The 27,920-nt window shown below is 37.5% G+C and overlaps 3 protein-coding genes and 1 non-coding gene across 10 annotated transcripts in view; 2 read left to right on the top strand and 2 right to left on the bottom strand.

The window, feature by feature from the left end:
* Positions 1 to 22,138, top strand: part of LOC144451856 (eukaryotic translation initiation factor 4 gamma 3-like) — a 42,101-nt gene extending 19,963 nt beyond the window's left edge. For 3 of the 7 annotated variants that reach the window (XM_078142768.1, XM_078142764.1, XM_078142765.1), the window contains 22 exons: positions 705 to 810; positions 1,745 to 2,031; positions 3,217 to 4,069; positions 7,404 to 7,507; positions 9,050 to 9,278; positions 9,830 to 9,963; positions 10,464 to 10,757; positions 10,967 to 11,164; positions 11,667 to 11,813; positions 12,723 to 12,956; positions 13,714 to 13,818; positions 14,320 to 14,574; positions 15,113 to 15,312; positions 16,201 to 16,379; positions 17,045 to 17,181; positions 17,390 to 17,562; positions 18,038 to 18,242; positions 18,828 to 18,926; positions 19,144 to 19,299; positions 19,691 to 19,772; positions 20,101 to 20,247; positions 20,786 to 22,138. In XM_078142768.1, the coding sequence (XP_077998894.1) occupies positions 705 to 810; positions 1,745 to 2,031; positions 3,217 to 4,069; positions 7,404 to 7,507; positions 9,050 to 9,278; positions 9,830 to 9,963; positions 10,464 to 10,757; positions 10,967 to 11,164; positions 11,667 to 11,813; positions 12,723 to 12,956; positions 13,714 to 13,818; positions 14,320 to 14,574; positions 15,113 to 15,312; positions 16,201 to 16,379; positions 17,045 to 17,181; positions 17,390 to 17,562; positions 18,038 to 18,242; positions 18,828 to 18,926; positions 19,144 to 19,299; positions 19,691 to 19,772; positions 20,101 to 20,247; positions 20,786 to 20,970 (4,509 nt within the window). In that variant the 3' untranslated portion in view covers positions 20,971 to 22,138. The remainder of the gene's footprint in view (positions 1 to 704; positions 811 to 1,744; positions 2,032 to 3,216; positions 4,070 to 7,403; positions 7,508 to 9,049; positions 9,279 to 9,829; positions 9,964 to 10,463; positions 10,758 to 10,966; positions 11,165 to 11,666; positions 11,814 to 12,722; positions 12,957 to 13,713; positions 13,819 to 14,319; positions 14,575 to 15,112; positions 15,313 to 16,200; positions 16,380 to 17,044; positions 17,182 to 17,389; positions 17,563 to 18,037; positions 18,243 to 18,827; positions 18,927 to 19,143; positions 19,300 to 19,690; positions 19,773 to 20,100; positions 20,248 to 20,785) is intronic. The other 4 variants (XM_078142770.1, XM_078142767.1, XM_078142769.1 and 1 more) reach the window with 2 other exon arrangements.
* On the top strand, positions 15,515 to 15,664 carry LOC144451885 (small nucleolar RNA SNORA57). The gene has a single exon (XR_013482316.1). It is a non-coding gene; the product is annotated as a small nucleolar RNA SNORA57 (small nucleolar RNA).
* A 541-nt stretch (positions 22,139 to 22,679) lies between the features above and the next one.
* Positions 22,680 to 24,378, bottom strand: LOC144451667 (uncharacterized). The gene is made up of 2 exons (XM_078142563.1): positions 23,995 to 24,378; positions 22,680 to 23,095 (listed from the first exon to the last, which is right to left on the bottom strand). Exons 1-2 carry the CDS (start codon positions 24,197 to 24,199, stop codon positions 22,818 to 22,820), a joined length of 483 nt encoding a protein of 160 aa, XP_077998689.1. The 5' UTR covers positions 24,200 to 24,378; the 3' UTR covers positions 22,680 to 22,817.
* Positions 24,258 to 27,728, bottom strand: LOC144451725 (metabotropic glutamate receptor 4-like). Its single transcript, XM_078142629.1, has 6 exons — positions 27,638 to 27,728; positions 26,968 to 27,220; positions 26,126 to 26,295; positions 25,261 to 25,588; positions 24,418 to 24,480; positions 24,258 to 24,286 (listed from the first exon to the last, which is right to left on the bottom strand). The coding sequence occupies exons 2-6, from the start codon at positions 27,206 to 27,208 to the stop codon at positions 24,258 to 24,260; spliced, it is 831 nt and encodes a 276-aa protein (XP_077998755.1). The 5' UTR covers positions 27,209 to 27,220; positions 27,638 to 27,728.
* Positions 27,729 to 27,920: the final 192 nt, after the last annotated feature.

Raw genomic sequence — 27,920 nt, 5'->3', positions numbered from 1 at the left:
ATGTGTGTGTGTGTTGTGTCTCTGTTATTGTTAGTCTAGAATTGAATTGTGTCTATCTTTGTGTTGAACACCAAGACAACTTCATATCTCCTGTTAACTCATGTTAGATTAGAAAATTTTGAAACTTAGCAGTCAAAGTAACCGAGGAATGGACTTCGTGCTACGTGTTTTAAAGTGACCATGCAAATAGTGGTACTATGAATACTATATAAAGTGGCTTTGTGCTTTAACATTGTGTATACAGAGTGGCCTTGTACAATGAATACTGTATAGTATGCAACAGCCTTGTACTATGAATACTGTATATACAAATGGTGGTCTTGTGCTATGAATATTGAATGTACAAATATTGGCCAAGTACCATGAATATTCCGTGTACAAATACTGGTCTTGTATGAATTTTGTACAGTACTATAAGTGGCCTTGTAATCTGAATTTGTACCTGCTGTAAATGGCCTTGTACTATGAATATTGTATATACAGATAGTGACCTTGTAACATGAATATTCTGTGTATAAATAGTGGTCTTGTACTCTGAATATTGTATCTATAAACTGGCCCTGCAGTGTGGATTTTATATGAACAAATAACAAATATATAGATGTATTTTTGGGTGACAAATTTTGTGTGGTATATGAAGTAGATAGGTGGAAAAATTTCGTGGAAAAAATAAATGTCAAATCTTTTGATATGTTTTCTTGTAGTTTCCTAGACATGCATACCAGCAGCAGGTGCCCCAGGGTGGAGGCCAGTATATAACACCAAGTACACCACCATACTACACTCAGTCAACTCCTGGGCCTAATCCAGGTAAGTCACTTACAGCAACACAAACATGGTTGCCATCTCACTGTGTTTTTAATAAAGGGCTGGAACCCTGATAACAGAAAGTTGGGGGGGGGGGGGGGGGGGGAGGGGGGGCTGATTTGAGGGTGTTGACCCAAAAATCATTTTGAGTGGATTTCTTGTACCATATTGTGTGTACAGCTGCACAAATATGTTTACCTGCAGTTGAGTCAATATTGTTCAGGGTGTAAAGTATTAGGACTAAATGTGTCTAAAAAAACAGTTTATAAAAAAACAAAAAACCATTCCAGTTGCAGCCTCTGCAGCCTCAACACCATGCATTCTCTATAGTGGGGTGCTCGCCGATGGCACTAGAATTGTGAAGTACAATGCTGTACTGATGTGACGAATATTAGCAAGGAGAGATCAACAAATATCATCTTGCTTCTTTGAATTTGGGTTACATTAGTCACACGCATGTCTTGCCATGTTATTGCAGTGTGAGTCGTGTATGTTGGGTCGCGGACGTTGAGTGGACTGTGAGTGAGAAAATGCAAATATAACATGTCACTCGTCATCTCCCATTTCTCGAGGCCAACAAATGTAGCATGCCACATATCTCCAGCTCTACAAATATTGTGTGTCACGTCTCCCACACAACAAAGATAACTCATCACATCACATCACAAACCACCCACAGCCCAACAAAAATAACACATCACATATATCCAGCCCAACAAAATACTTGGATCGTAAGGTGTTCTCAGTGTTCCATTTCATGCTGCCTAACTTCACTATGTAGGCTGCCTAACTTCACTGAGTAGGTTGCCTAACTACACTAACTAGACTTCCACCTTGAATTCAGCTCTCTGCCGTAACTTGGCTAACTATTCTGCTCTGCTTTTTTCTCTTTCTCTCTCCCTTTTTTTTTTTTTTTTTTCATTTTCCCCTTATGTAGAATTTTTGTACTCAGCAGGTGCGGGGTACTACCCAGCACAACAACAGCAGCCTATGCCCCAGGTGCAATATCGTCAACCACAGCAAGCATACACACAACCAATGCCAACTAGGCAATACGAAAAACCACCTCAGAGAGAAAAAAAATTGATACGAATAACAGACCCTAATAAAGGTGTGGATATAACTGACGAGATCATGAAAAGCAGTAGTGCGACTAGTAGCAGTAGTACAAATATAACACCACCTCTATCTGGAAGGTCAAGTACATCAGGAACGCCACCTCAGGTAAGAATGGCCTCCGCGTACAAGACATGATTAAACCTACACTCGGTGTAACCGATATTTTTTTTGAGTAAGAGAAATGTCTTTAGTAGAAATTGGTCAGTTACTCATTAAAAGACATTTTTATCTCTTAATTCGTTGTTAATAAGAGTATGTCCATGTATGTTCAGACGTATCTTTGACATTCACAAGCCAACTAGCATGTGGGTGATATACGATAGGAGGGGGCACGTACATATCTATTTTTCACATCAGATGCGAATTTGACAATATTTGTTGTGAAAATCTCGTTTGTACAGTGCCTCAATAGCTATACTTGGTGACCTCATTTTATTACCTTCACCAGAGGTGACTTTTGGATGACATTGACCTTCGAGGTCAAAGTCAAGCCTTTCCACACATGTTCTTGAGAAGCTGTGTAACATACAGTAAACCTAGATATTTTCGCTACTAGAAAATTGAGTAATTTTACAGTCTTCAGCTAGTTTTCAAAGACTAATTTTTTTTCACTAATTACCAGACTGGTACATAGTGCTCATGTACAAGATCTCACATTTTAGTCACTACTTATTTTTGCGTGCTTGAGTTCCCATGAAAATAAGTCTTTAGCGAAAATTTCCAGTTTACAGTTATGCCTGTGAAGATGAAGTGACATGTACAAAGTTCTTTTCCATGTATCCATGATTATGGTTCTGACTAGTTTTATTGTAAAAACTAAACTATTTTACACCAAAGATGCCATGTTACAAAGTTTGTGTATTATAACACATCATTTTCATACAGCCTTCAGTGATTGGCTCAGATCATATCACATGGTATTGACTGGTGACTCCAATCTGCATATTGAAGTCAATGTTCATTCTCTATTTACCCTAAGGCAATATTACAGTAGTACAGTAGTTTTACCAGTGATTTGCATGGACTCTAGATTTGCCAGAAAATGTTATATATTTAAATCATTTATTGTCTGACCGGTTTTGAGCACTAGTAGACATCATATTATCCCTTATGCTGTTCTATAGCAACTATTTCCCTCAGCTTTCAGGCTTAACAGCCCTCAGGGTAGTAAATGTAAAATAGCGCCCTCATAGTTGACAATACGTGTATAATGATAATGAAGAGAGTGGTTTTTTTTGCTGTTATTTTTAAGTTGTACAGTTGATCAATTTTAGTATGTTCTAACTGTAGGTTGTACCTGCGGCAACTCCACCACCTCAACTTCAACAACCACAGCAGCAGCAGCAACAACAACAACAACCGTTGCCAGTCCAGCCACAGTCTCAAAATTCAATAGCTGCACAGTTTGCTGCTCAAGTTGCAGCAACTTTAGGACCTGCCACAGATACCGACACAAGGACTGCTATAGCACCAGTAAAACCTGTTGCAGTCACAGCTGCAGTGCCAGAGCAAGGCGCTGTGACTGCACCAGTGCAAGCACCAGTACCAGTACCTGCTGTTGTGGAACAAGCTCAAACAGTTCCTGCTACTGTTCCTGCTGCTGTTCCTGAAGCCAAACAGGATCTTCCAATTTGTATAGAGGAACCACAGACTGTTTCGGAAACAACAGATGATTCGGAAAGTGCAGACAACGATATTATTGAGAGCATGGAGGTCGTGCCAAGCAGCGTCACGGCAACAGAGAGTGCTCAACCTGATTTACAACAAGTGCAAAACAATGTTCCCACAAAAACTGAAGAAGTCGTTGTTCCAAAGGAACAAACAAATGAACCTCAAGTTGAAATAGATAATGGTGCAGAAAAGACTGTGGAAAAGGAAAAGGAAAAGGAAACTGAAAATGTAAAAGAAAAAGAAAATGACAAAACTCAAATTGCCGCAGAGGAAGTCCAGGAACAAAAATTAAGTGAATCAGTGGATGAAACGAAAAAAGTTGTCAGTGATACTGTGCCCAAGGTGGAAATAACAGTTGATGATAAGCAAAGCGAAGAAACTAAAGAAACACAAGAAATTAAAGAAACACAAAAGACACCAGACGTAAAAGTGGAGGAAAAGAAAATAGAAGTCACTACAACAGAAGCAACAGGTAAGGAAGCTGGTTGTATAATTCTGTAATGTATGGCCATATTGGTAGCTGTAGAAGGTGATCAATCAGTCAAATAGAATACAACATATGCCAGTTATCAGAAACAAAAGATTTCTTAGTTTGGCCACTAGGAGTGCTGTTCATAAATAATTGAGTACTGTTGCAGAGACAGGCGGCTCAAAGTTACTACTCATTCTCCCAGTCCTGTATTAGCAACTACCAGTATGTAAAACATGTTTAACGACTATTGTAATGATCTTTAAGAACATCATAAGGTGTTCTTTTACCCAAATTTTGTTCAGTTTTGTACATTGCCAAACAGACAGTACAGTACATTTATCAACCTATGACAAGCTGATAGGTATGCATAAACTATAACCTTATGGTTTATCTCTTCTCAGTAAACCTCTTGACAAAGTCAACCTCTGGTGCAATGCAAACAAACTTACAATTAACATCGAAAAAACAAACTATATGGTCATAAAAACGCCCCAAAAATCCACCCATTTGGAAGGACGTCTTTGTATTGGCAATACACCCGTGAAGGGAGTGTTGTCAGCCACATACCTAGGCGTAGCAATCGACCCCTCCCTTACTTGGAAGTCACATATTGAAAAAGTGAGGAACACAATCAGCCCGAAAGTTGGCATAATTTCACGCATTCGGCACTATGTTCCTAAATCTGTCCTCATCCTCCTCTATAATAGTCTAATTCTCCCCCACCTTAGTTATTGTGTTGAAATCTGGGGAAACACTTATCCAACAGCCCTTGACCCACTTTACCGTCTACAAAAGAAAATAGTTCGTCTCATAACCTTCTCTGACTACCATGCACACTCTACTCCTCTCTTTAACCAACTTAATATTCTTGACATCTATAAACTTTGTAAACTTCAGACTTGCATGTTCATCTACGATCTAAACCATAACCGCTTTACACACACTCTTGACCATTACATCACATACCAGTTGTCCCATAGCTATCCAACCAGTGCTAACAACAGTGGTAACTTTCCAATCCCTAAGGTTAACCTCTCAATTAGTCAACACAACTTCAAGTACGCATCTATTAAAACCTGGAACTCTGTGCCTATGTCTGTAAGAACGATAAACAATAGACATAATTTTAAGAAAAACTTAAAGCAGTATCTTCTGAGGGAATAACCTTTATCTGTTGTCTCTTTCAATTTGCCACTGTAATTTTATTTCTGTATATTAGAACTTGTGCTTGTTACCTGTTCTTATTTTACTATTTTTTTCCGTTACGTTTATAAGCTTCCATTTAATTTTGCCACCAACACTTCTCCTTATTTACTAAGAATTGTATTTTTGTTGTTATTGTGAAACTCGTACCAGCCCAAATTTGTATTTATTATCTACATGTACGGTCCATGGACATTGATTAGTTCCTACGAACTATTTCCATGGCCCTCACCAGAAATGTTTTATCCGTTGCTTTCAGAGTTTGTGTATATATTTTTCTCTTCTGGTGGAATAAATTTCAATTCAATTCAATATCTTTGATGTTTTGTCAGCTGTGCAATATCCTAATAATGCAAGGATGTAAGTGTTTTGATGAGGGTAGTAAGTTGGTTAAATGTATTTCCAATGAGTATTACCATGGTTTTGTTATCTGGTTATTTAGTCGGTGAGATTTTCCAGTGAATTACACAATGTAATGTGTGTCTTTTGTGAGATAGCCGTGGGTGGCTGTGATTGCAAAATCCCATTTGATGATGTCAGGTACAAGAATACATCACAATGGGAACAACACGACAACAGTTTATGTAAAACAAACTTGGCAATTTGTTAGTCATACAGGCTGCTAATATTCTACTTGAAGGTATGATCTACACCATGTCATGGTTAACTTGCAGTGTTTCTGCTAAGAGGTTAGGGAACCCTGGTAACAAAAGGGGGAATATGGTAAAAGTGGTATAGTTTCCAAGACACTGAATCTTACTTTGGGTTGGGACCCTGGTAAAATGACAGGGGACCGGGAAACTTGTGTAGATTTTACCTGCTTACCACCCTCAACAAAGACACTGGTAGGGAACCTTGTAAAATGGCTGGGGAACTCAGGTAGATTTTACCTACTTATCACCCTGAACAAAAGCACTGGTAGGAAACCCTGGTAAACTGACTGGGGAATTCAGGTAGATTTTACCTGCTTACTGCCCTTAACAAAAACACTGACCTGACATAGTTTGACAACCCAGGGCTGATTCTACAAACTAGAAGTATTCGTCATTGTTAAACAAAGGATATAAACTACTGTCTTCCTTTCAATCGATGTAAAACAGAAGCATTGACAAAAATACTGAAACTTGTCAACAAGATGACTCAGCATTAAAATTTAGTAATGTGTTGAGTTCTAATGACCACTGAAGTTTGACCACCAAAGTCAGTCCATATAGACTAATTATTACTTTCAAACTGTGACAGAATTAAGCTATCATATAAGAATCATTGGATTGGATTTCTTTTATGTATCAGATTCTAGTTTGCAGAAAAAGTTCGTTGTAGGAAATCTTACTTAGGAAATTTTGAACATTTTTACAAGATGAAATATACACAGTTACTTATAAACATTTTTCGTCACAGATTCAAAACAATTCTTGGAAGCAAATCTCTCAAATGTTTGATATCTTGTCAGCATTGTGAGGGGTACATTACAATTCACTACTGTGTCCTACAATGGGCTATTTACTGTGCACCAAATGTCGGCAACATTTTTGGATTTGGTTCCAAGAAATTTCTGTCTCGATGAGTAGAAATTTTCATTAGGAACTGTGAACTCAAAGTCCATTAACATTCACTCCACATAAAATATAGACCTGAAGATAAAAACAGGAGATAAAGTGAATCTAACATTGATAGACTTTAGTCACTCAAATATTAACCACCAAGGTCACTTTATGGACCACCAAAGATCTAAAACTGGTCCATGAGCTAGTTGCTGAAAATGAAATTTCAAATCCTGTGTGGTGAAGTTTACTGTAAGGTTGCCTCTACAGTCTTTGGACAAGAAGAGTTCACCAAAAAAATGTGTTTAAACAGGTTACATGTGTTTGAATAGTTGACATAGTTGACCACCCTACAAGACAAAAGTGGGTGGTATTCATGAAGGCCAACAGTGTGAAAGAGGTGTTGTTATGTAAGAGAAAGAGTTATATGCTGGTATACTGGTTAACAAAGTTACCTTTTAGAATATGTAACACATTCAGATACTGTGTTCAGCCTAGACTGTGTGTGCACGTATCATTGGTAGCATATTGAGAATTATAACATACGTGTGTATATATATATAAAATGCCAGCATGGTATCTTACAGCCAAAGACATCAAGAAGAAAACTACTAAGCAGAGAATGAAAGAATTGAACAAGAAAGGAACTGAAGAAGCAGATCTAATGGAAGCATTCAAAGACAAAGAAGAGGTATGTTGTACTGTCAAATGTATTACCTGTTTGTTCAGTGTTTAGAACGATGTGTGTGTTTGTCAGTTTGGGTATGGTTTACGTGTCTAAATATGGGTGTGTCTGTGGGTCTATGTGAGGTTGCTAGTATAAATGTCAATGTGTATGTATGTCTATATGCCTATGTATGTATGTATGTATGTATGTATGTATGTATATATGTGTATGGATGTATGTGTGTGTGTGTATGTATGTATGTATGTATGTATGTATGTATATGTATGTATGTATGTATGTGTGTGTGTATGTATGTATGTATGTATGTATGTATATGTGTGTGTGTGTGTGTGTATGTATGTATGTCTGTATGTATGTATGCAGGGTTCTCCCAAGCTTGAGAGTAGTCCCGGACGCTAATTAATATTCATGATAATTTGCATAATTAATATTCATGAATACATTAATGGTACACTCAAAGTACATGGTGTATGATCAAAGTTGCTAACAAAAAAGTTAAAACCAACTTTTCTTTCTCTACAGATTCATAGCTCAATCTTTGCACATCGATTTTTTTTCAATCACAGTTTTTGATTAGTTTTCTCAGAAAAGCTAAAGTTGTTTCAATCAAACTAAATATCCAAAGACGACTGCAGTTTCAAAACTCTAAAAAGTTGCGTATACCCACACATACGCATTGCGTTTAGACGAAATCTCGTGATACACGAGACCTCGCGATAGTTTGTGACGTCACCGCCCGCCATTTTGGAAATTACGTGTTTTCATCGTCGTGCTGTGTACGATGTCAAACTACTAACTAAAAGTGTTTTCAGAGTAAAATTGAACAGAAAACTAATGATCGGACACAACGTCAACACTTTATAAAAAGGTATATGAGGTTGTTATACTTTTTTTACGACGCTGAAGAATGCTAGTCGAAAGTCTGCAGCATCGTGTTTGCCCTGTAATTCACACGTACTCACTGTACACGAGATATCAATGTATAGCGTCAGCTGTTGTCAGTTCACACTTCGTCTTTATAAATAGTCGAGTATTTGTCGTTATTGGTCGTCTACATTGTTCGTTTCTCAAAGACATTTTAATACTTCATTATCTTTTAAATCAATACGCCCATGTGGGCCGAAAATGAAAGTACATTGTACAATTATTGAAGTGAGTGTGTGTGGGGTGACACTTGAAGGTGGTGGACGGCAACTTTGAGTAGTGGTCGCCAAGACTGAGTCCCGGACGCTAGCGTCCGGTGCCGTCCAGCGTGAGGAGATCCCTGTGTATGTATGTATGTATGTATGTGTGTATGTGTGTATGTATGTATGTATGTATGTCTATGACTAATGTATGTCTGTCATATGTATACATGTTTGTGTATGTGTGCACATGCATATGTTTGTCTGTTTATCAATGTGCAAGTCTGAATAACATTTTGTACTTATGCGTCTGTGAGAAAAAACCATGACCTTGTAATTACAAGTTCACAAAACATAGTTTTACATGAAAATGACTGGTCACTGACCTATAGTTTGATGTTGTTTGTGTTATCTCCACCAGCCGGCCAGTAATTCTGATGTTAATGTCACTAAAAATGAAGATGAGAAAGCAAACGATGTTGATCATCCTCCTACTAATGACCTCAACAACTTAGAAAAGACAGAAGAAGAGAAAAAGAATGAAGAAAATGAACAGAAATCCAAAGAGGAAGAGGAAAGTATAGATAACAGGGAAATAGCTACAGATCCTAAAGAAAATAAAATTGAACTCAAATATAAATACAGGGAAGGTGAGTGATCACTTTTAGTTGTGTTATCTAGTAGTGATAGAGCCTTTCACATTAGTTTTAGGAGCTGAAGAGATGCCAGGTGTCTGTCTGTCTGTCGGAGGTCTGTCTGTCTGTATCATCGATATCTCAATCATCTTGTTTGTTCCTTCAGACAACAATCTAAATTTCATGTCACATCGGTGCTCAGGATACAAGTTTTACCTTCAGTTAAAAATCGAAATTTCATTTGACATGGGTGGCCAGTGAATATGTTTTGTGTTCAGGTAAAAGTGTAGTCTTGCTGCTAGACGTTCAGGCTTTCTTCTGATACAATAAGCGAACAAAGTTCGCAGTGAGGGCTGTTCCATCCTCGATAGCGATGTTTGGTCTTGTGTTGTATCGGAACAACATCCGAGGTCTAGCAGATAGACTAGTAAAAGTGTGACTTTCTAAAGAAGAATATGGTGGAATACAATGGAAGGTCATGTGAATTTACAGAGGTCATCTCTAGAGGGCAGTCTCAGCAGAATTCTGTGAAATATCTCTTCTCATTATTTTGTCCTTTCTTACAGACCAGTGGAGCCCTGTCAATCCAGAAGGAAAAAGACAATATGATAGAGATTTTTTGCTGCAATTTCAATTTGAAGCTAATTGTATAGAAAAACCCGAAGGGCTTCCAAAAATATCTGATGTAATTTTAGATACAGTAAGTATGTTTTATTATACCATGTATAAGCCATAAATATGGAATTTATATCCAGGTTGCTCTACGTCATGACAACGCACGTCTGTGTCATGACAACATATCTACATCACTGGTTTTGCTATGTTTCAAATATGAGTCAAAACATTCAAAATTGTCATTACTTTTCCAGATTTTTCTTTGATATTATTGGCGGTGGCACAATTGTTATTCTCATCTTCATTGAGCTGACAAATACGAGTGACCTAAGGGTGTTGTCACTATGAGCTAGACAATTAGTGACAAAGACCCCTTAGGTCACTCATTTTCCTGGAGAAAAATACTGGGGAATAACATCCAATTGTGTAACATTTATCATCTAATGGTATACACATACCAAGGTACAAGAGGGAGGGAGGGAGAGAGATAGAGAGATATATCATAATCTAAAATTGCAGCGAGCAGATCCTAACACACAAATGGAAATCATAGTCAAACTATTTACAACTTTGTGTATCGTGCAGGTCAATACAAAGCCAACAATTCGACCACTTGACGCCAAAATGATGGGAATGGTCGGCCCCAAGATGGACTTTATGCCTAACTACATGTCGGGAATGAAATCAGGAATGAAACCCGGAATGACACCTGGTGGCCCCCGGGGAGGACAAAGAAGACAATCTCAAAAGGAACCACGTAAAATCATATCCAGTGCATCCCTTGGTACAGAGGTTAAACTCAGGACGACAGAGAATGCCTGGAAACCAGCCCAAAAGAAGACTGATGCAGTAGATGGTCCAGCTAAGACTAAAACAGAAGTAAGTATACTATGACAAGGTGGATTTCATGACAAGTTGACCTTTGACCTCTAAGATTTACGGCAACGTTGCATATATGATTTTTTGTCTGCTATATATATACTTTCTCCATTACTCGGAAGCTTTGAAAGTCATGATACATTCTACAACATTAAAATATAATTTGGGGGATGAATTTGAACTTATTTGAATTTCCTTTGTTTTTGTAGGAGTTATACAAGAAGGTGACAAGTATATTGAATAAACTGACACCACAGAAATTTCAGACACTGACCCAACAAGTGATGGATCTACCCATCGATACTGAAGACAAACTCAAAGGTGTGATTGATCTGGTCTTTGAGAAAGCCATCAGTGAACCTGGATTCAGTGTAGCTTATGCAAATATGTGCAGGTGTCTCATGTCGGTAAGTGCAAACTTGCATATTCTATGGTACTATCATATGGCAACAATTTAATTCGCATAATGCAAATATACATAGTAAATTTCATAATGCATATGCAAATGACAAATATGTGCCAGTGTCTCATGTTGATAATTGCATACAAATGTATTGTATGTCACTATGGCAACATTTTCTAGTTTCGATGATGAAAATATACATAGAATATTTGCCATTCCAGTCAAACAATCTATTATTACGAATATAACCTTCGTAAGTTGTAGTGCATCGAAAACCAGACTCGTTCTTTGTATGATTTGTATAATTGAGGGGCACGGCACGTTCAAGGTACTAACGACAGTGCATACATCAGACAATGGCTGGGGGGTGACAAAATAGCTGGTGCATCATTCCATCACTGACATAATTTTCAGCGTAGTTTTAAGAACATTTCTTTTTTCAGCAGATTTTCTGGTGACAAAATACAACTTTCAGTTAACTACTAAATAATGGATTATTGTTACAGATAAAAGTACCAACAGAAGACGGCAAGAGTGTTGTCAATTTCAGAAAACTACTACTCATTAGATGCCAGAAGGAATTTGAAAAAAGTAAAGAAGACAACAATGAGCTAGAAGCCAAAAGACTTGCAGCTGAAGCAGCTGAGGCCGGGGTAGGTCATATCAAATTAGTGACTTTACTAAGGCTAAAAAAAGAGAAGAAGTCTTTCTGGTTAGGACAATCTGTCTAAAGTGATGCAATGACGCGATTTTTTTTTTTTTTTTTCATAATTCTCAACAAACCTGTCACTCAATATACTATTTATGGCAGTTACTGTTCTTTTTATTTAGTACTTTACAGCAAGTGTATATGTGGGGCAGACGTTATTTGCTTGTTCATGATTGGCTCTGGAGTTGTCTTCACTGAAGTAGGGAGGGTTATTTTGTGAAGAAAAAGACCGACATGAGGGTATTTAAGTTATGAGCACATGCTGACCAGAATTTTTTTATTTTTTTATTTTTTTTGCCTAATGGGGATTTTGCATCTTGTAGTCACACGTGTTTCTTTGACCTTTGCCTGGTTAAGACTGGGCTAAAAGTGTCAATGTGAACATATCTTATGTCTAGTGTATGTACAAAGCATGATAATTTTGGTAAGTTGGTCTAATGCAGTGATGTTGCATGTAAAGAAGAACACTACTACAGGAAATAGACATTTTTTATGCATCTTTGGTGTCAGCAGAAATAATTTGTGGTTGAACAATGTACACATTGACTGGCCATGGCATGAGGGGGTGACGGCATACATCTATTCCCCTCGAGGACCTGATGATCACCCCAAAATTGTTTGGACAAAATTCTTGTTTTATGTAAGTTTTTGGCATATATTAACTTCATTTTAGACTGGAATTAAAGAAATATTACTTCCTAATAAAGTAATATTATTGTAATTATGAAAATATTCATATAAATTGGGTCCCCATATTATTTAAAACTCGTCTCTAGTCATGAAAGGGTTAATATCTAAATGCATATACGGTAATGTTAGATATTTGCTTTTCCTATTTTTACCAACTCTACAGCCAGAGAAAAACAGATTACATGAAGAATATGAATTCTATGAAACCAAGATGAGGAGGCGATCTTTGGGTAATATCAGGTTCATTGGAGAGCTGTTCAAACTGAAGATGTTGACGGAACCTATCATGCATGATTGCGTTGTCAAACTTCTGAAAGCTCACGATGAGGATTCCCTGGAATGTCTCTGCAGACTTATAACAACCATTGGTAAAGATTTGGATCATGAAAAGGCCAAGGTAAGGGGCAAATTGTTGATGTTGGTAGTTGATGGCTTAATTTTGAATTTTACTGAGTTTGTTGAGGAGTGCGTCTTCCTGTGTATTTGAGCACATTTTACCTGCAATTTTTGGTCTGTCTGTATGTAAGTAATCGATTGTATGTAAGTAGGTATGTAGGTAGGTAGGTAGGTATGTATGTAGGTAGGTAGGTAGATAGGTAGGTATGTATGTGTGTGTGTATGTATATCATGTATGTATGTATGTATGTTTGTTTGTATGTATGTATGTATGTATGTATGTATGTATGAATGTATGTATGTATGTATGGATGGATGGATGTATGTATGTATGTATGTATGTATGTATATGTATGTATGTATGTATGTGTGTATGTGTATGTATGTATTTATGTAGGTAGGTAGGTACATACATACATACATACATACATACATACATACATACATACATACATACATACATACATACATACATACATACATATTTATGTGTGTTGGTGTAAAGACACAATATCTCAAAAACTACTGCATCAATTCTAATGAAACTTGCTACACATCTTCCTTATGAGAATTGTAAGAACTCAGATTATTGATGCATTTGCATAAATAATTTTTAGTAATTTGGCTATTTCTTTTTGTGCATTACAAGAAACTTTCGGCTGACAGAAGGGCACTAGTTTGACTAGGAGGGCACATGTCATAACATGTTCAAAGGTGTACAACATTGAAATGTGATTTCTCTATTTTTCATTTTACAGCCTAGAGTTGATCAGTACTTTACACAGATGGAGAAGATTGTGAAAGGCAAGAAGCACTCTTCAAGAGTTAGATTTATGTTACAAGACGTCATTGAATTAAGACAGGTAAGTTCCACAGTCTTGTAATTTGCTTCTTTGCACCCTGCATTCAAGTCTTAGGCCCCTAATAAAAGGGGGGACTGTTACAGTGGGCTCCTTCTGTACTACATCATTTCACTGACATCCAATTTAATTCAAACCTGGCACAAAGGTGAAATCATATGTCACAGTGACATAAATTTTGCTGTTTTGGATAAACATGTGTAACATTGACAACCCTGTGACCTTAGAGTGCCAACCAGTGTGGTACTTGCAAGATGCAAGCGTGTGTGTTTGTGACGTTTTCTGCTACACATTCATATACTGTGTTTGTATGATGGCAGAGACCATCGCATACACTCCTGCAAAAACTTGTTGAGTATGTCACACTTGCACTTGGGAGTCCTGGGGTTCTGCTATAGACTGTAGATTTTACCTACTTGCCATCCATCAGAAAGAGATAGCTTATCTATAGTATTTCGTACAGCTGAGTGGAGACTTGTATTGATTTGTGTCATTTCTCTGTAGAACAAATGGGTACCTAGAAGAGATGAAAATAACCCAAAGACAATTGAACAGATTCACAAGGAAGCTAAGCTGGAAGCACAACAACAACACCTTCTATTGCAACAACAACCAATACAAAGCAAAAGACCCAGAGGACGAGGCTCTGACCGTGGAAGTCAAGGTGGTCAAGGTGGTCAAGTGGATGACGGCTGGAGTATGGTTTCAAGTACTAAAAGTAGACCATCTCTGGACCCCAATAAATTCAAAGTCACTAAAGTAAGTAATTAAGATTGTATTTGGAAGTCGGTTGAACTGAAACAAGCTGTCCAGCACAATGAAAATCTTCCTAACACTGAATCCACAAAAAGCTAATTATTAGGCTCGATGTTAAAAACCTTTTTTTCTGTAGAAGGAGGAGGGGAGTATTTTGTATTTGTTTGTACCACATCTAAAAACAATGTTGAAAGTCACAATAGATAAAAATATACAACACAAGATAGAGAACAACAACAACACATTCTTACTATCATACTCAACAACCCTTTTTTCAAACAGAAACAGAAAAACACAGTAACAAGCTCAGTTCCTTGTAATCATTTGATCAAAAGACTATTGCTGATGAAATGAATGATTTTCTCATCATGACGTGATGTACTTACTTGTCATCAAATGTGAGACATTTCCATATATGTGAATCATTACCGATAGGATCAATTTTGCCAACAGTAAATTACACTAAAACTCCAAATAATTGGGGTAAACCGTTATCTTGTTGCATTGCACCTGCTAATTGAAATTTGTCGTACATTTTCAGCAACCTGTTGATGAAAACATTCAACTTGGTCCCGGTGGTAGACCAGGTGTGTTTGGCGGCGGCTGGGGTCGTGGTAGTAGTGGAGGCAGTGGTAAACCACAAACTGATCAACAAGAAAGTCGACCGGCACCAGGAAACCGATTCCAAGCACTAGCCTCAGGAGACTCGCAGGTGTATGACTCATCAAGGCGAGGATCTAGGTAGGTTAAGTGTTTCTAACTACACAGGTTTCATGTCAAATTAATTGATAATGCCTGCTGTGGTCAGAAACATGGAAATTTCTAACTGCGTTTGTACTCATATACGGCTTACTACACCGAGGTGTTTGAGGGTGGGGGTTGGAATGGGGGGGGGGGGATACTCCAGCTGCACTCTGTTAATCAACACATGCAAATACCAGTTCCTCCTTTTCTTGGCAATTCTACAGCTAATCCTATACTGTAGTATTGTATGTATGGAGGTATATTAAGTTGAGATGTTTCTTCGGTACTAGAGTGTAGATATGATGTCTGCTGTGTGCTCTAGACGCTATCCTCTACCATCCCTACAGTAATCATCAAATAAACATTGAAAGATTTCACCCCAATACGCCATATTTCACTTATCAAAAAGACAAAAGATTTCATGGTGTGGCCACTAGGGGTGCTGTTCATGGGATATTTTTGGGCAGGAGTGAGGGCCAGAATAGTGAAGTATTATAGTTCTTATTGTACAATTTGTTGTAGCGATTACCTGCAACCAAAACATGCCTACCCACAACTGTAATACACCTGGATGTAAAGCAGCCTCTATGTATTGCCATACAGTCGGCAGCCATGACAAAAATCATGCCAATATAATTTTGTTGAGGGGAGAATATATTGTTCATGGTTCCAAGAATCAATAGGACAGTGAAATAGAGATACTTTGGAACATATTATTCCGCCAGTTTGGAGAGAGACATCACACTGAATGATTGCATGATCAATTTCCTTAGCAAATGGATCAAAGTGTCGTATTCGTATCCAATTTACTGTTCCAAAGTAACTATATTGTACTATCCAATTGCATTGAGGGTTATAATAATCAAAATCGTTTGTTACTTTCAGAGGTGAGCTTGGAAGGGGTCGTGAATCCAAGGGTAGACAACTAGGTGGACCTAGAAGGTCTTCATCAAGAGAAAGTGCAAGAGATGGCAGGAATAGAGAAAGAGAAGAAGCTATTGCGGCTGCCAAGAATTTGACTGGTGCCCAAGCACTGGCTGAGAGGGAGAGGGAACGAGAAAGAGGTAAGTTAGTTTCAAAGTCAGCTTCTAGTAGCTCTTAGTAGTTAGAAGTACAGGGCTTCGAATGGATGTGGTCATTACAGCTAGAACCGAAAACATACAAATGTCTTTGTTTGAAATATAACTGGCTTACATGATGTTGATATGTGTATATGACAATTGCAAGTTTGTTTGCATGCAGGTGTACAGTAAAGTTTCTGCTATTTTACTGCACTGTAAATACTCTCATATTCGAGGCTTTCGTTTTCTAAGATAGACAGAAACTAAAGCTATTGTCACAACATGTTAATACAAAATTGATAACATATTGAATGGACGTTGCTTTAATTATACTACTACTACTGCTCTTACCACTATAGTCTCAGTAGGACAGCTCTTTGTATTTAGTTCTATAAACTTGCAGTGTACTGTTTTGGGACTTCCGATGTTTACACTAGCTTGATCACAGGGTGACTTGATTCGCACAACAGAGGAACCGCTATCACCCACTTGTGTAATCTACCACATCGAACAACAATAGTTTGTGTCTATCTTAGTAAACCGAAGCCTCAATTACCAGCATCGTATCGTAGTATGTGCGCATATCATTTGCAAGTACAGCTATCACAGGTACATGTGTATTAATCACCAGAATTAAGACAAACAATTTTGACTATTTTTTGTTTCAGTGAAGACACCTGAACCAAGGCCAGCCACACCAGCAGCAGTTGAACCACCTAAACCTACAAGTAGTATAACAGAGGAAGCCATGGAGAAGAAAAGCAAGGCAATATTGGATGAATTTATGCATCTCAGAGATGCTAAGGTTAGTGATGGCAAATATTACGTCATTCAAAGAAACAATGATTCTCCAGATCCCAAAGTTTATGAAACTGTCTTTTATCTCCTGCAGTGGTGTCCCCCTGTAATACAAACAAGCCCTTAGTATACCACAAACATATCATAGATTATTGGGTATTAATTATGAGTTTTTTGTTCTGATTGAGTATTTCTGTTGTTGTCCCCAAACACAGGAGGCCAAAATGTGCATCACCGAATTAAACGCCACACATATGCTGCATGTGTTTGTACGTATGGCAGTGGAAAACGCTATTGATAGAAGTGAACAAGCCAGGGAAGCTGTCGGTACACTTCTCTATGATATGATTAGAGAAGACGTGATGACTGTAGAACACTATGTCAAAGGGTAAGACAGATATTGTTACATGAATTGATATGGTAGTACTTACTTCCTGCAAACCAGGGTATATTTTTCCATCAACACAATTAAAAATAATCTACTATTGAGGTTTGGTGATGCTTCATGTAGAGTCTTTTGATGTCGTTCTTGAGTTTTGCAGACGATATGGCCATTGATACACCTCAATAGGGAACGTGCAATCAAGACTGAGCATGCTCAGACGCAAAGGACTATGGGATTATGTGGTTATCGTAATACCTAATCTGGAGCTACCGATAAAATAAACCTCCCACAATGGTCAGGGTAACTATGAATCGATCATTTGTGGTTACAAACAATGTAACAGTATTGTTTACAATACCAATTCATTAGTATTTATTATCACATTTCCCATGATGCAACATTCGACATAGCAGGTTTGCAAGTTCCCTATTGTGAACTCTCTTTACATATATCTGACATCCCTCTTGTATTCTTTCAGTTTTGGTGAGATCTTAGAGTTTGCTGACGATATGGCCATAGATATTCCTAAATTCTGGACATACCTTGGTGAGCTTATATCTCCATTGATTGTGAGTGGTAAGGTCCCAATGACAGTTCTCAGAGATGTGACAAAACCATTACTTCCCATAGATAAAGCAGCACATCTGACTGCTGAGGTGCTATTAGTGGCTTCTAAAAATGTAGTAAGTATGAGTATTTTGTATCTCATTCTAAGGAAATCGGATAAAAGAGAAATTTATTGTGTTGTGTATGTAGTATATGGTATTTGTATAAAATTGATAAACTTAGCATTGTTTGGTGTATAGCTGATAATATCTGAGATCGATTGTGTGTGTGTGTGTGTGTGTGTGTCTGTCTGTCTGTCTGTCTGTCTGTCTGTTGTGATGAATGGCATAGTTCAGTGTATAGTTGATAGTATATGAGATAGTGTGTATGACTGTGTGTGTGAAAATCTATGAACTTGAGCCAAGTTTAGTGTATATGATAATATCTGAGATGGTGTTGGACTGTGTGTGTGTTTGTGAATATTTTGTATGGCCGAGATTGAGAGAAAGTGAATAAGTGAATGACATTCTCAAAGGATAAGATTTCATGTCTTTTATCAACCATCACAGATATGTTTGTTTGTGTGTGTGTGTGTGTGTGTCTGTCTGTCTGTCTGTCTGTCTGTCTGTGTCTGTGTGTGTGTGTGTGTGTGTGTCTGTGAGTAGTAACCACTCTATATCAATATTTGATAACTAAATAATCTCTGTACTTGTTACTTGAAGGGTAAAACTAGAATAGAAGAACTTTGGCATACATCAGGGATGGATTGGAGTGGTCTACTTCCTTCCGGTGAAGACTTACAAGACTTCCTGGATCGAAAGGTAAGGAATAATGACTTGATATGGTCATGCCAATTGCTTTGTTGAGATAGAGTGCACTTCAGGGACTAGTTCTTTAAATCTCTCCTAATTTTGCAATATGGATGCTTGTTCCAGGTCCTTTCCATATCATGGGTGCTCATCGCTTCCTTTTTAAGGAAACCGACCATAGATTATTTTCCCAGAGTTGACTCTTAGTGTACCTTTGTGAACTTTTCAGGGTTTGCAGTTTACAAGTACAAGTTCTACTCCTAGTCCAAGTAGTGCTAGTCCAGCTAGCGATGAAGGAATGCCAACAGAAAAGATACAGCAGCATTTAGAACATTTATTACTCCGAGAAAAGGCTGTCAATGATAAAATCTTTGACTGGATAGAGGTAAGAAAACAATCCTGTTTTTTTTTTCCAACTTGTAGTCTTTAGTGAACAAACAAATACCCCCTGGTAGAAAGAAGATAAATACTAAATTCCTTGTCTAACAAGTGAAATATGAAATGTACTATCAGCTAACTAGATACACACAAAACAAAAGTACTTTTATTGCATATGGTAGATAACACAAGTAGATGACAAGTCTCTTGGTGATGTATAATCACGCTGTAATTTCAAAATCGAGTAAACATTGGCGGTCTCTCAATTACACTGAGAGATAATGGAAGTTTACACAATTGAAATGTGCATGTGGTTTCCCACGAACAGTTCATATTAATGTTATAGGCTGAAGGATTTTAAATAGGTAGTCATGTACTTGTTTTCTTCATTTTTTCAGGCCAATGTATCAGTTGAAAGGAGGAAAGAAAGTGATTTTATCCGTGCCTTGATGACTGCCGTGTGCCAAAGTGCAGTTTCAGGTTGGTTATGTTTGAGAAGTGTTACTCACTCCATCTTTCTGTCTGTGTGTGTGTTGCCCCACCCCCACCCCATCCCTATGTGTCCTAACACTCAAACACAGGGTAACGAGTCCAACAGAGAAATGTAACTTTAATGAACAGAGAATGTTATCATAATTTGTCATGAAACATATAACAGTGTATACTACTGGACTGAATGATTCTCGTACACACTTCCCGCCAAAGTCTTTTGTTGAATAGCACCCCTAGTGGCCAAACTATGTAATCTTTTGTCTTTACAACAGCCAAAATATTATGCACTGACAATGAATGTTTACTAATGTTCCAGGTGAAGGAAGTGCCTGCCGCTGTGAAATCAATGAAGTAAAGAACAGAGCATCAGTCCTACAGAAGTACCTAGATAATGACGATAAATTAGAACTTCAAGCTTTGTATGCCCTACAGGCATTGAATTTTAAACTAGACAGTCCCCCAAGTAAGTATAGTATATGCTGTTGTTGTGGCTGATTGCCTTCAATATGACATTTTTTATGAGTACAGCTAAAACAGAAAAGCCTTCATCGGAAGACTTGTGATGGTTGAACAATGAATATTCATGACTATGTAGTGGTTGAACAATGAATATTCATGATGTTCTCACTGACGGTAATAGGCTGTAAAGAGTCATGAATATTCATTGTTCAACCATTGCACAAACATGTCTGCAGACTCCCATGAGGCAATGTGGCCCATAACAAAGATCTCCAAATAGGGGAAAAGTTCAATTTGTTATTTCTGTGAAATTGCCTATAATGTGGAAATGTCTCCAGAACCAAAAGTTTATGAAAATGCCTTTATTTCCGAGAGTGGTGTTCCCCTTTAACTCGGTAATATTGTAATAGAGAGGTGTTCTTGCATTTGTTCAGCTAGTAAGACTGATATACAATGACAGTGCAATATAACACTTTGTTTTTTGCCCAATTCTTGTTGAATAAACTTATTAATACACTTTGTTTTTCCGTAAATCATTCCAGGTCTATTGCGTATATTTTTTGACAAGCTGTATGATGAAGACGTGATATCAGAGGAGGCTTTCTATGCATGGGAGTCAAGTAATGATCCTAATGAACAACAAGGAAAAGGAGTTGCCCTTAAATCAGTCACGGCGTTCTTTACCTGGTTACGAGAAGCAGATGACGATTCGGGAGATCAGGACTAAATGTAACTCATCACAAATATATCCATAATTCAGAAGAAAAAAAGAAAGAAAAACAGAAAGTTCTGAAGGGTGAAATAAGACAATAAAATGTTATTTGACCCAGATGTGCACAACACAAAGCTATTGGACCACAATCCAGGTGCATGTCGTCATGTGATTGGACAGCGACCAGGTGCTCATACTAGAAGTCACCTTTTTATGGCTATCTTTCCTATTGACTTGATGTTTTCACTGTGTGTAACAGAGCAACAAGGACTCAAATATTGTTACACAACTAGATATGAATTTCAATAATGTGTGTGACTCGGAGGTCAAATGTCACTGACTGTGTGACGGCGTCAAGAGGTCACACCGATTTAATAATGGCATGTTCCACTGCACCATGGACAGCAGGAACTACATGCCAAACAAAACACAGACTTTTTGTGTTTTAAATCACAGATTTAAAAAACAATTATCCAGAAATGGAATTCCAGAGATGAACACTTATTATCAGTGAATTAAAAAAACCTGCTAATTTGAATAATAATGAAAGGAATGTACAATTCTGTGTAAAAAAAAAATAATACGAATAATTAGAGAGAAAAATCGTGGGACAAAAAACGTAGATGTGTCTTCATCTCAATCAAATTTACTTTCTCTTTCTTGATTTTTGCATGTAATGTTAATTTTGTACGGAATAAGGAACGTACGATTTGTTTTACTTTTATGTTTCCATGGTGACATTGACATAATACAGCTCAATTTTGGCAAGGCGGGGGAAAAAATGAACTGCTTAAAATATCCTATTTGTCACCATGCATCTTTAGCATTTTTACAAAAAATACAAAAAAATACAGATGTGAGCCACTGATGCACCTTCAGAAGGGTTCGTGACTCAGAACGTAAAAAAGCTGACTGTTCGATACGTATCCTTACGTTCATAATGTCAGAAACTGATACATGCAAATGTTATGTATTGTTATATAACTAAGTTAGGTGGTACTCATTGTTATGTAACGAAGATAGGTGGTACATGACTTGTTGAAGTAAGATAGGTAGTCCATGATAATGTTCAATGACAAAGATAGGGGGTTCATGATGTCATAGAACAGGGAGAATCTTGCCTGCTGCTGCTGCTGGAAATTGATTAAAAGAATAAAGATGAAGAAATGATTAATTTACAACATATTTTGACTGCAGTGTCATTTTTGTTATGTTATGATGTTTTGGAACGAATTTATTCGTTCTTCGTAACTCTCGGGCCCTCACTTGGAATGAGTTTATTCATTCACCATAAATCCCCATCCCCACCCCCTCCATCCCCATTCCACTTGGAACACGTTTATTCATTCATTGTAGACTTTACAAGCCACCATTACCCAGATATAAAGAAATGATTCTCATTTAGTATACAACTGGTAACACTCAAGTAAAACACTTGCACGGTTTGGCACTATCATTTATAGCATCCATGTCAAGTGTAAAAGTATACTATTACAATTACATGTAGTTTAATTATCAGCCCAGTATGTGGTGTCTCTGAATGTAATAAATCTGTAAACAATGGTAGTGCAAAGCCAGTAAAAAGTCATTGACATAGATGCCCCTTAAAACATTCAAAACTGAATAAAATGGGCATCTGTCTTTAGGATAAAACCTACACTAACGTTCATAAAATATACAAACCACATACAAAGTGTCAATAGTATTTATAGTTTATTTCGTGAAATAAGTTGATTATCATGTGTGTCATGTACATATAATCTAAACGACTGAATGATAAACGAGTGTTCTCAATGGAACTAAGACATTATTATCTTTTGGAAAATAAAAAAAAATATTTAAAAAAAAAGAAGACATTGAAATTATACTGCTATCTCTTTTGTTGAGACACAGACCCAACAGCAGGAACCCTCATACGGCAACACTTTATCATATGAATCCTCACACGGTAGACTACAGACAGACACGGGTAACTCGGGGTGATCTTCAGTGAACTTAATCAGGTTTTCATATAATTGGACTTGCTTGTTCCGATATCCACCAACTGTGAGCCATACCATGGATGGAGACGTGGGTTTCAAATTCGACTTCTGAAGATTAAGAATGTCGTAGGTTATTGTCGAGGACATGTCTTCATTCCCTGGTGGAATATTAAAATAAATTTGAAACAATTTAATTATTGAAATGACCACAATAAATCGTAATGTTTGTGTTGGCTGACTAAGATACGATGTGTTGTGTTGCCCTCACCGTCCAGCTAGCTCTATCTGCGGTTGACCGATGCGTGAGGGCGCCTGTCACGACGTACATAGCAGACGACATATCCAGCCTGCTGATGAGTTTTCGTGAAAATCTGGGAAGGAGCTAGGTTTAAGACATTATTGAAGCGAAAAAAATGATCAAATACGGCAATTATATATGATCAGAAGATGAGCCTTGACATCTGTAAGTAACGTGAAGATTAACTGCAATAATTGTAACATTATTTTTTGTTTCTCATCTTTTTATCGTTCTGGGGTTTTCATTCTAAAATAGTGTATAAAAAATCAATTCTAAAAATAACTAATTATTTTTTAGTGGAATTCCAAGAATGGTGAAAAGTTAAACAAAATATCACAGCAATTATTGCAGTTATAATGTAAATGTATTTATTTTGGTTCATGAAAAAATTGGTGGAATGGTAATTGTGTCGGGGAAACTTATACGGACTGCCGTATTCTGTACATGTTGCTGACACTTTTCACAATTACAAGCGCTGTATATAGAAATATGATCACTCTTAAAGTATGTTAGTGGGACATATTTCCGCGAAAAATCTTTCGCTCGTACTCGGCTAAAATTAATCAAGCCCTGGGAAAGATAGAACTACAGCTGCGACGACAGTCAGTAGCCCTGCTTGCAAACGGAGCAAGTCGGAGACTCGATTTTGACATTGTCCGTTTCCACCTGGGACGGGTATCGCGTCCCGTACACCGTCTGCAAGCTGGACTACGACTCCAGTAGTAAAGACCATAAATGTCATAATGCTGCCAGACTTACCCTGGGAAAAAATATGGTCAAGTTGCGACCGCATATCAGCCCGGTCAAAATCACTCTCCAGGTTCTGCAAGGCATGTCCAAACGCGTGGACAGCCTGTGAGATAACAGTTGTGTCATCAACTTGAGCCTCGCCTTCTATAGGTACCTCCGTCATCTCCTGACAAATGGGTCTGTCATCACTGTCTCGCTCTTCTGTCGATTCCATGCCAAACCTGCAGTCAAATCGTTGTTCCAAATACTCAACAAACCATGGGTCTCTATAGTTACTCCGTGTTGAAAGACGATTTATATACTCTTTAAAAATGGTGTTCTCAGAGACATCACGGGGAACGAATGCAATGGCGCCCTCTGCGACTGCCAGACGCGGTATATTCGAAGAGACGAGCTTCTCGTCGACAATCCAAAGAAACCGTCCTTGCAAACCTTTCCTTTGTGCCGTCCCCATCAATAACACTGTCGATGGTTCGTCCAAGATGACAATAACACCTAGACAGGAGGGAAATCACACTAAGAACCTGGTCGCCACACTCAAAAACTGAATTGTAATACTTATTAGAGCGCCCGTGTTTTTCATCGTATCATAAAAATGAGTGCATGGTCGGTCGGTCGGTCACATTTTTTTTAAGTGAAAAAAAGTGTGTTGGTGATATTTTAAATTCGTAACCGTACTTTAACATTCTGAATGACTTATAAATAAAAGTAACAAGGAAACTTTAACTATTTGTTTTCATTAAATTTTCCGATTATCGCTCCGATACACGCTCGTGAGGTTGCCACCTGACAAACCAGTGACATTGTGATTTTTTTAAATCCTGCTGTAGAGGATGTCGATTAAAAAAAAAATCGCCGGCTAGATTGAAGAAATATTGGGTAGGTCGGGTCACGAGGAACACAAAATTAAGTAAAGGCCGTTATGCCAAAATTCAACAGCTTCTTGAATTTTATTAACGTTCTGCCCAATTTTAATCCATGTAAATAAGTTTCCAACGTTCTTGACAAACGTGAAAATCAACCAAATGTGCTAATCAAACTAATTAATATGCATATATTTCCAAATTTTACTCAAAAAATAACCATATATTGTTTGGCCAAAGATATGTAACTCATGAATCGACTTTTCTTAGCATATTAGTGATTGCGAAAAATAACGTACCTCTAGCCCTAGAAATGTGCACTCCGGGAACTCCGACATACCTCCGTCGGACTGGGACGGATCCGGAGACGTATCAGAGTTTTCTAAGACGTGTATTTCCAGTGCTAACTTACCTGTAGCTGCATTCGATTGGTAACGTAAACGTTCAACGATTTCGTCATACATATCATCTACCAATACATCATCATTTTCAAGCACTGGTACTTTGAGTGACGTGGCAATACACACTCCTCTGTCGCGTGCCTCCTTTTCTAGTGCATTCAGTGACTTCCACCCGTACTCATTGTCTTGGTAAACAACGGATAAGTAATTCCAGTCATACGATTGCACTAATTCCAACATTGCCTCGAATTGTGTAGGACGTCCAGGGACTGATGAGATACAGTAAACTGGCCATTCATAAGATGAACCCACAACAGGACAAGTTTCACTGAATTCTACCTGTAAATTACAAAATGGGAAGTATTTCTTTTTAAATTCTCAAGTCAACCTAAATGATTTGATGAACATGCTCCAAACTTATGATCGTTGTTAATCTGCATATTGGTACAAAGTATAAATTGGCAGAGTTGAGAATAGATCTTTTTCTTTTATCGATGTTTTACTACCATAGGGGGCGCACTAACGGAATTTCTCTTGATGCTGTAGACCTTTCGGTGCCGTATTATTGCTTGGATTGTTGTTTTCCTATGAAAAATATCAGACGAATAATGCTACTACAAATGTATCAATACACTCTAATAATTATGATGCAACTATTTTTTTTTTCAGATATAATTTGGAGATACAGGTAGGGGAAATATATTCAAATTCAAGTCACAACGTTATATTTCAGTCTGTATAGAAGGAAACAATAATCTAAAGAACATGATGATGAGAGATAGAATTTAAAGTTTACATAAATGCTTTTGTTTCCCCGCAGTGGTGTACCTGGCACTCATTGCTTGGTAGGAGAGTTAAACTTAATGTAGGCCTTACCACTGGAATAGCAAAGGGAAGATGAGATAAGATCTGATTTTTCTCCGTAGAGGGCGCTGTTATAATTCCAAGCAAGTTATCACATAGTGGTTGTTCACAGACGGTTGGCTGAAACAAATTGGTAATGACATCTGAAACATCCATTCCACAAGTATCCACGATCTTTGCACCTAGTCAAATGAAAAGAAAATGTTAAACATAAAATTTAAAGAAAGAATATCGTCGTAAGAAAAAAGTCCCAAGAAAGTGACATCATAAGACTGGTAATGTCAATGAAATGGAGATGGGCAGGTTATATTGCCAGATTGTCTGATAATAGATAGACAGTCAGATGCACTGAATGGCATCCAAGAAATGGCAAACGATCAACTAGAAGACCACGCAGACAATGGAGAGATGATATCAAAGAGATCGACGCACCAATATCACCAAGATGGGCAAAAGACAGACAACAGTGGAGGATTTTGGAGGAGGGCTATTTAAACCAGAGGTGGATAAAGTCAACCTTATAATACAATGACATATAACAAAACATATCATCTTTCGGTATCTTTTTCATCGCAAATACTTACCTAATTTTCAACCACAGGGTCATTTTAATAAAACAAGGAAATTGGTCATTGTTAACATTAATTTACAATTTTGAGTGTGTCATTAAATATAAACTGTACTTGTTGCTTCACTACAATGGGTGGAAATTGATGTGAAGATTGGGTTACAGTATAGTACAGTAGTTACTGCAAGTAAAGGAAATATACACTTGCATTCACACACCAGGTCAGATTAGTTGGTTGTCAGGAGCAACATGGTATTAGTGACATAATACAAGGCTTGGTACCTACCCAAGGTAATTCCCGGCGGATTCTGTCTTTGATTCAACAAATCAATCTCATACAGCATTCTTTCCATTTTCAAAAATTCATCCACATTGAGAATATCACATTCACCGTTTTCACTTGATGAATGTAATTTGAACAGACCAGCAACTTTAAAATTACCAGAAACATCTAATTCTTTCGACAGTGAGGGCATAATTGTAGCAAAGATGCTGAGTAGTACAATTGTGGTAATTTCGTACACCATGATGTGAGTACCCTGCAAAGAAGGAGAATTGTTTGATGAGTTACGCAGTTGATACAGAATAAGTTGTCTGCAGTATGTCATATTGTATAGAGATATTAAGGCAGACATGAACACACATTCTCACAGATTACCACCTGCCTCATATTTAAATATATCTTAATGATGCATATTGTATACACTATTGTTGCTTTGCCGCAAGAAAGTTTGCAGATATGCAAGAACATGCACCTCTTTCACACCATCAGAATTTTCAAGGACTCGATCCCTTTAGACCCCGAATTTCTTTCCCTTTTCTCTTCTCCCTCCCCACCACTGTAAATTTTGCTCCATCCCTAATCAAAACAATTAATGTGATTCATGAAGAAAATGTTGATGTAAAATTCTGAACCATGCATTTTAAAAACATAGTCCCTCGTAAAATACACATACCTATAAATTATCTGGAATTATCCGTTTTCTTGATGTCTCTCAACATATGCAGAATGTGAACACTGAGCAGCATGAGGTGGACAGATTTATTCACATCTAAATGACCAGGATTGAGTGCGTCAAGCTTTTTAAACAACGATCGCAATTATCAATGGTGAATTACTCACCTAATTAAGTCAGTCTGATAATTGCAAGTCATAAACACAGCCCGGAAATTGTCCATATTGGTTGTTATATTCATTTTCTACAATTATTCATTGAATTTACAAATAAAAATTAGTTT

This window comes from Glandiceps talaboti, chromosome 21 (genome assembly GCF_964340395.1).
Source record: "Glandiceps talaboti chromosome 21, keGlaTala1.1, whole genome shotgun sequence".
Taxonomy (NCBI): domain Eukaryota; kingdom Metazoa; phylum Hemichordata; class Enteropneusta; family Spengelidae; genus Glandiceps; species Glandiceps talaboti.
The sequence above is the reverse complement of the archived record's forward strand: the minus strand, read 5'-3'. Positions and strand labels throughout refer to the sequence as shown.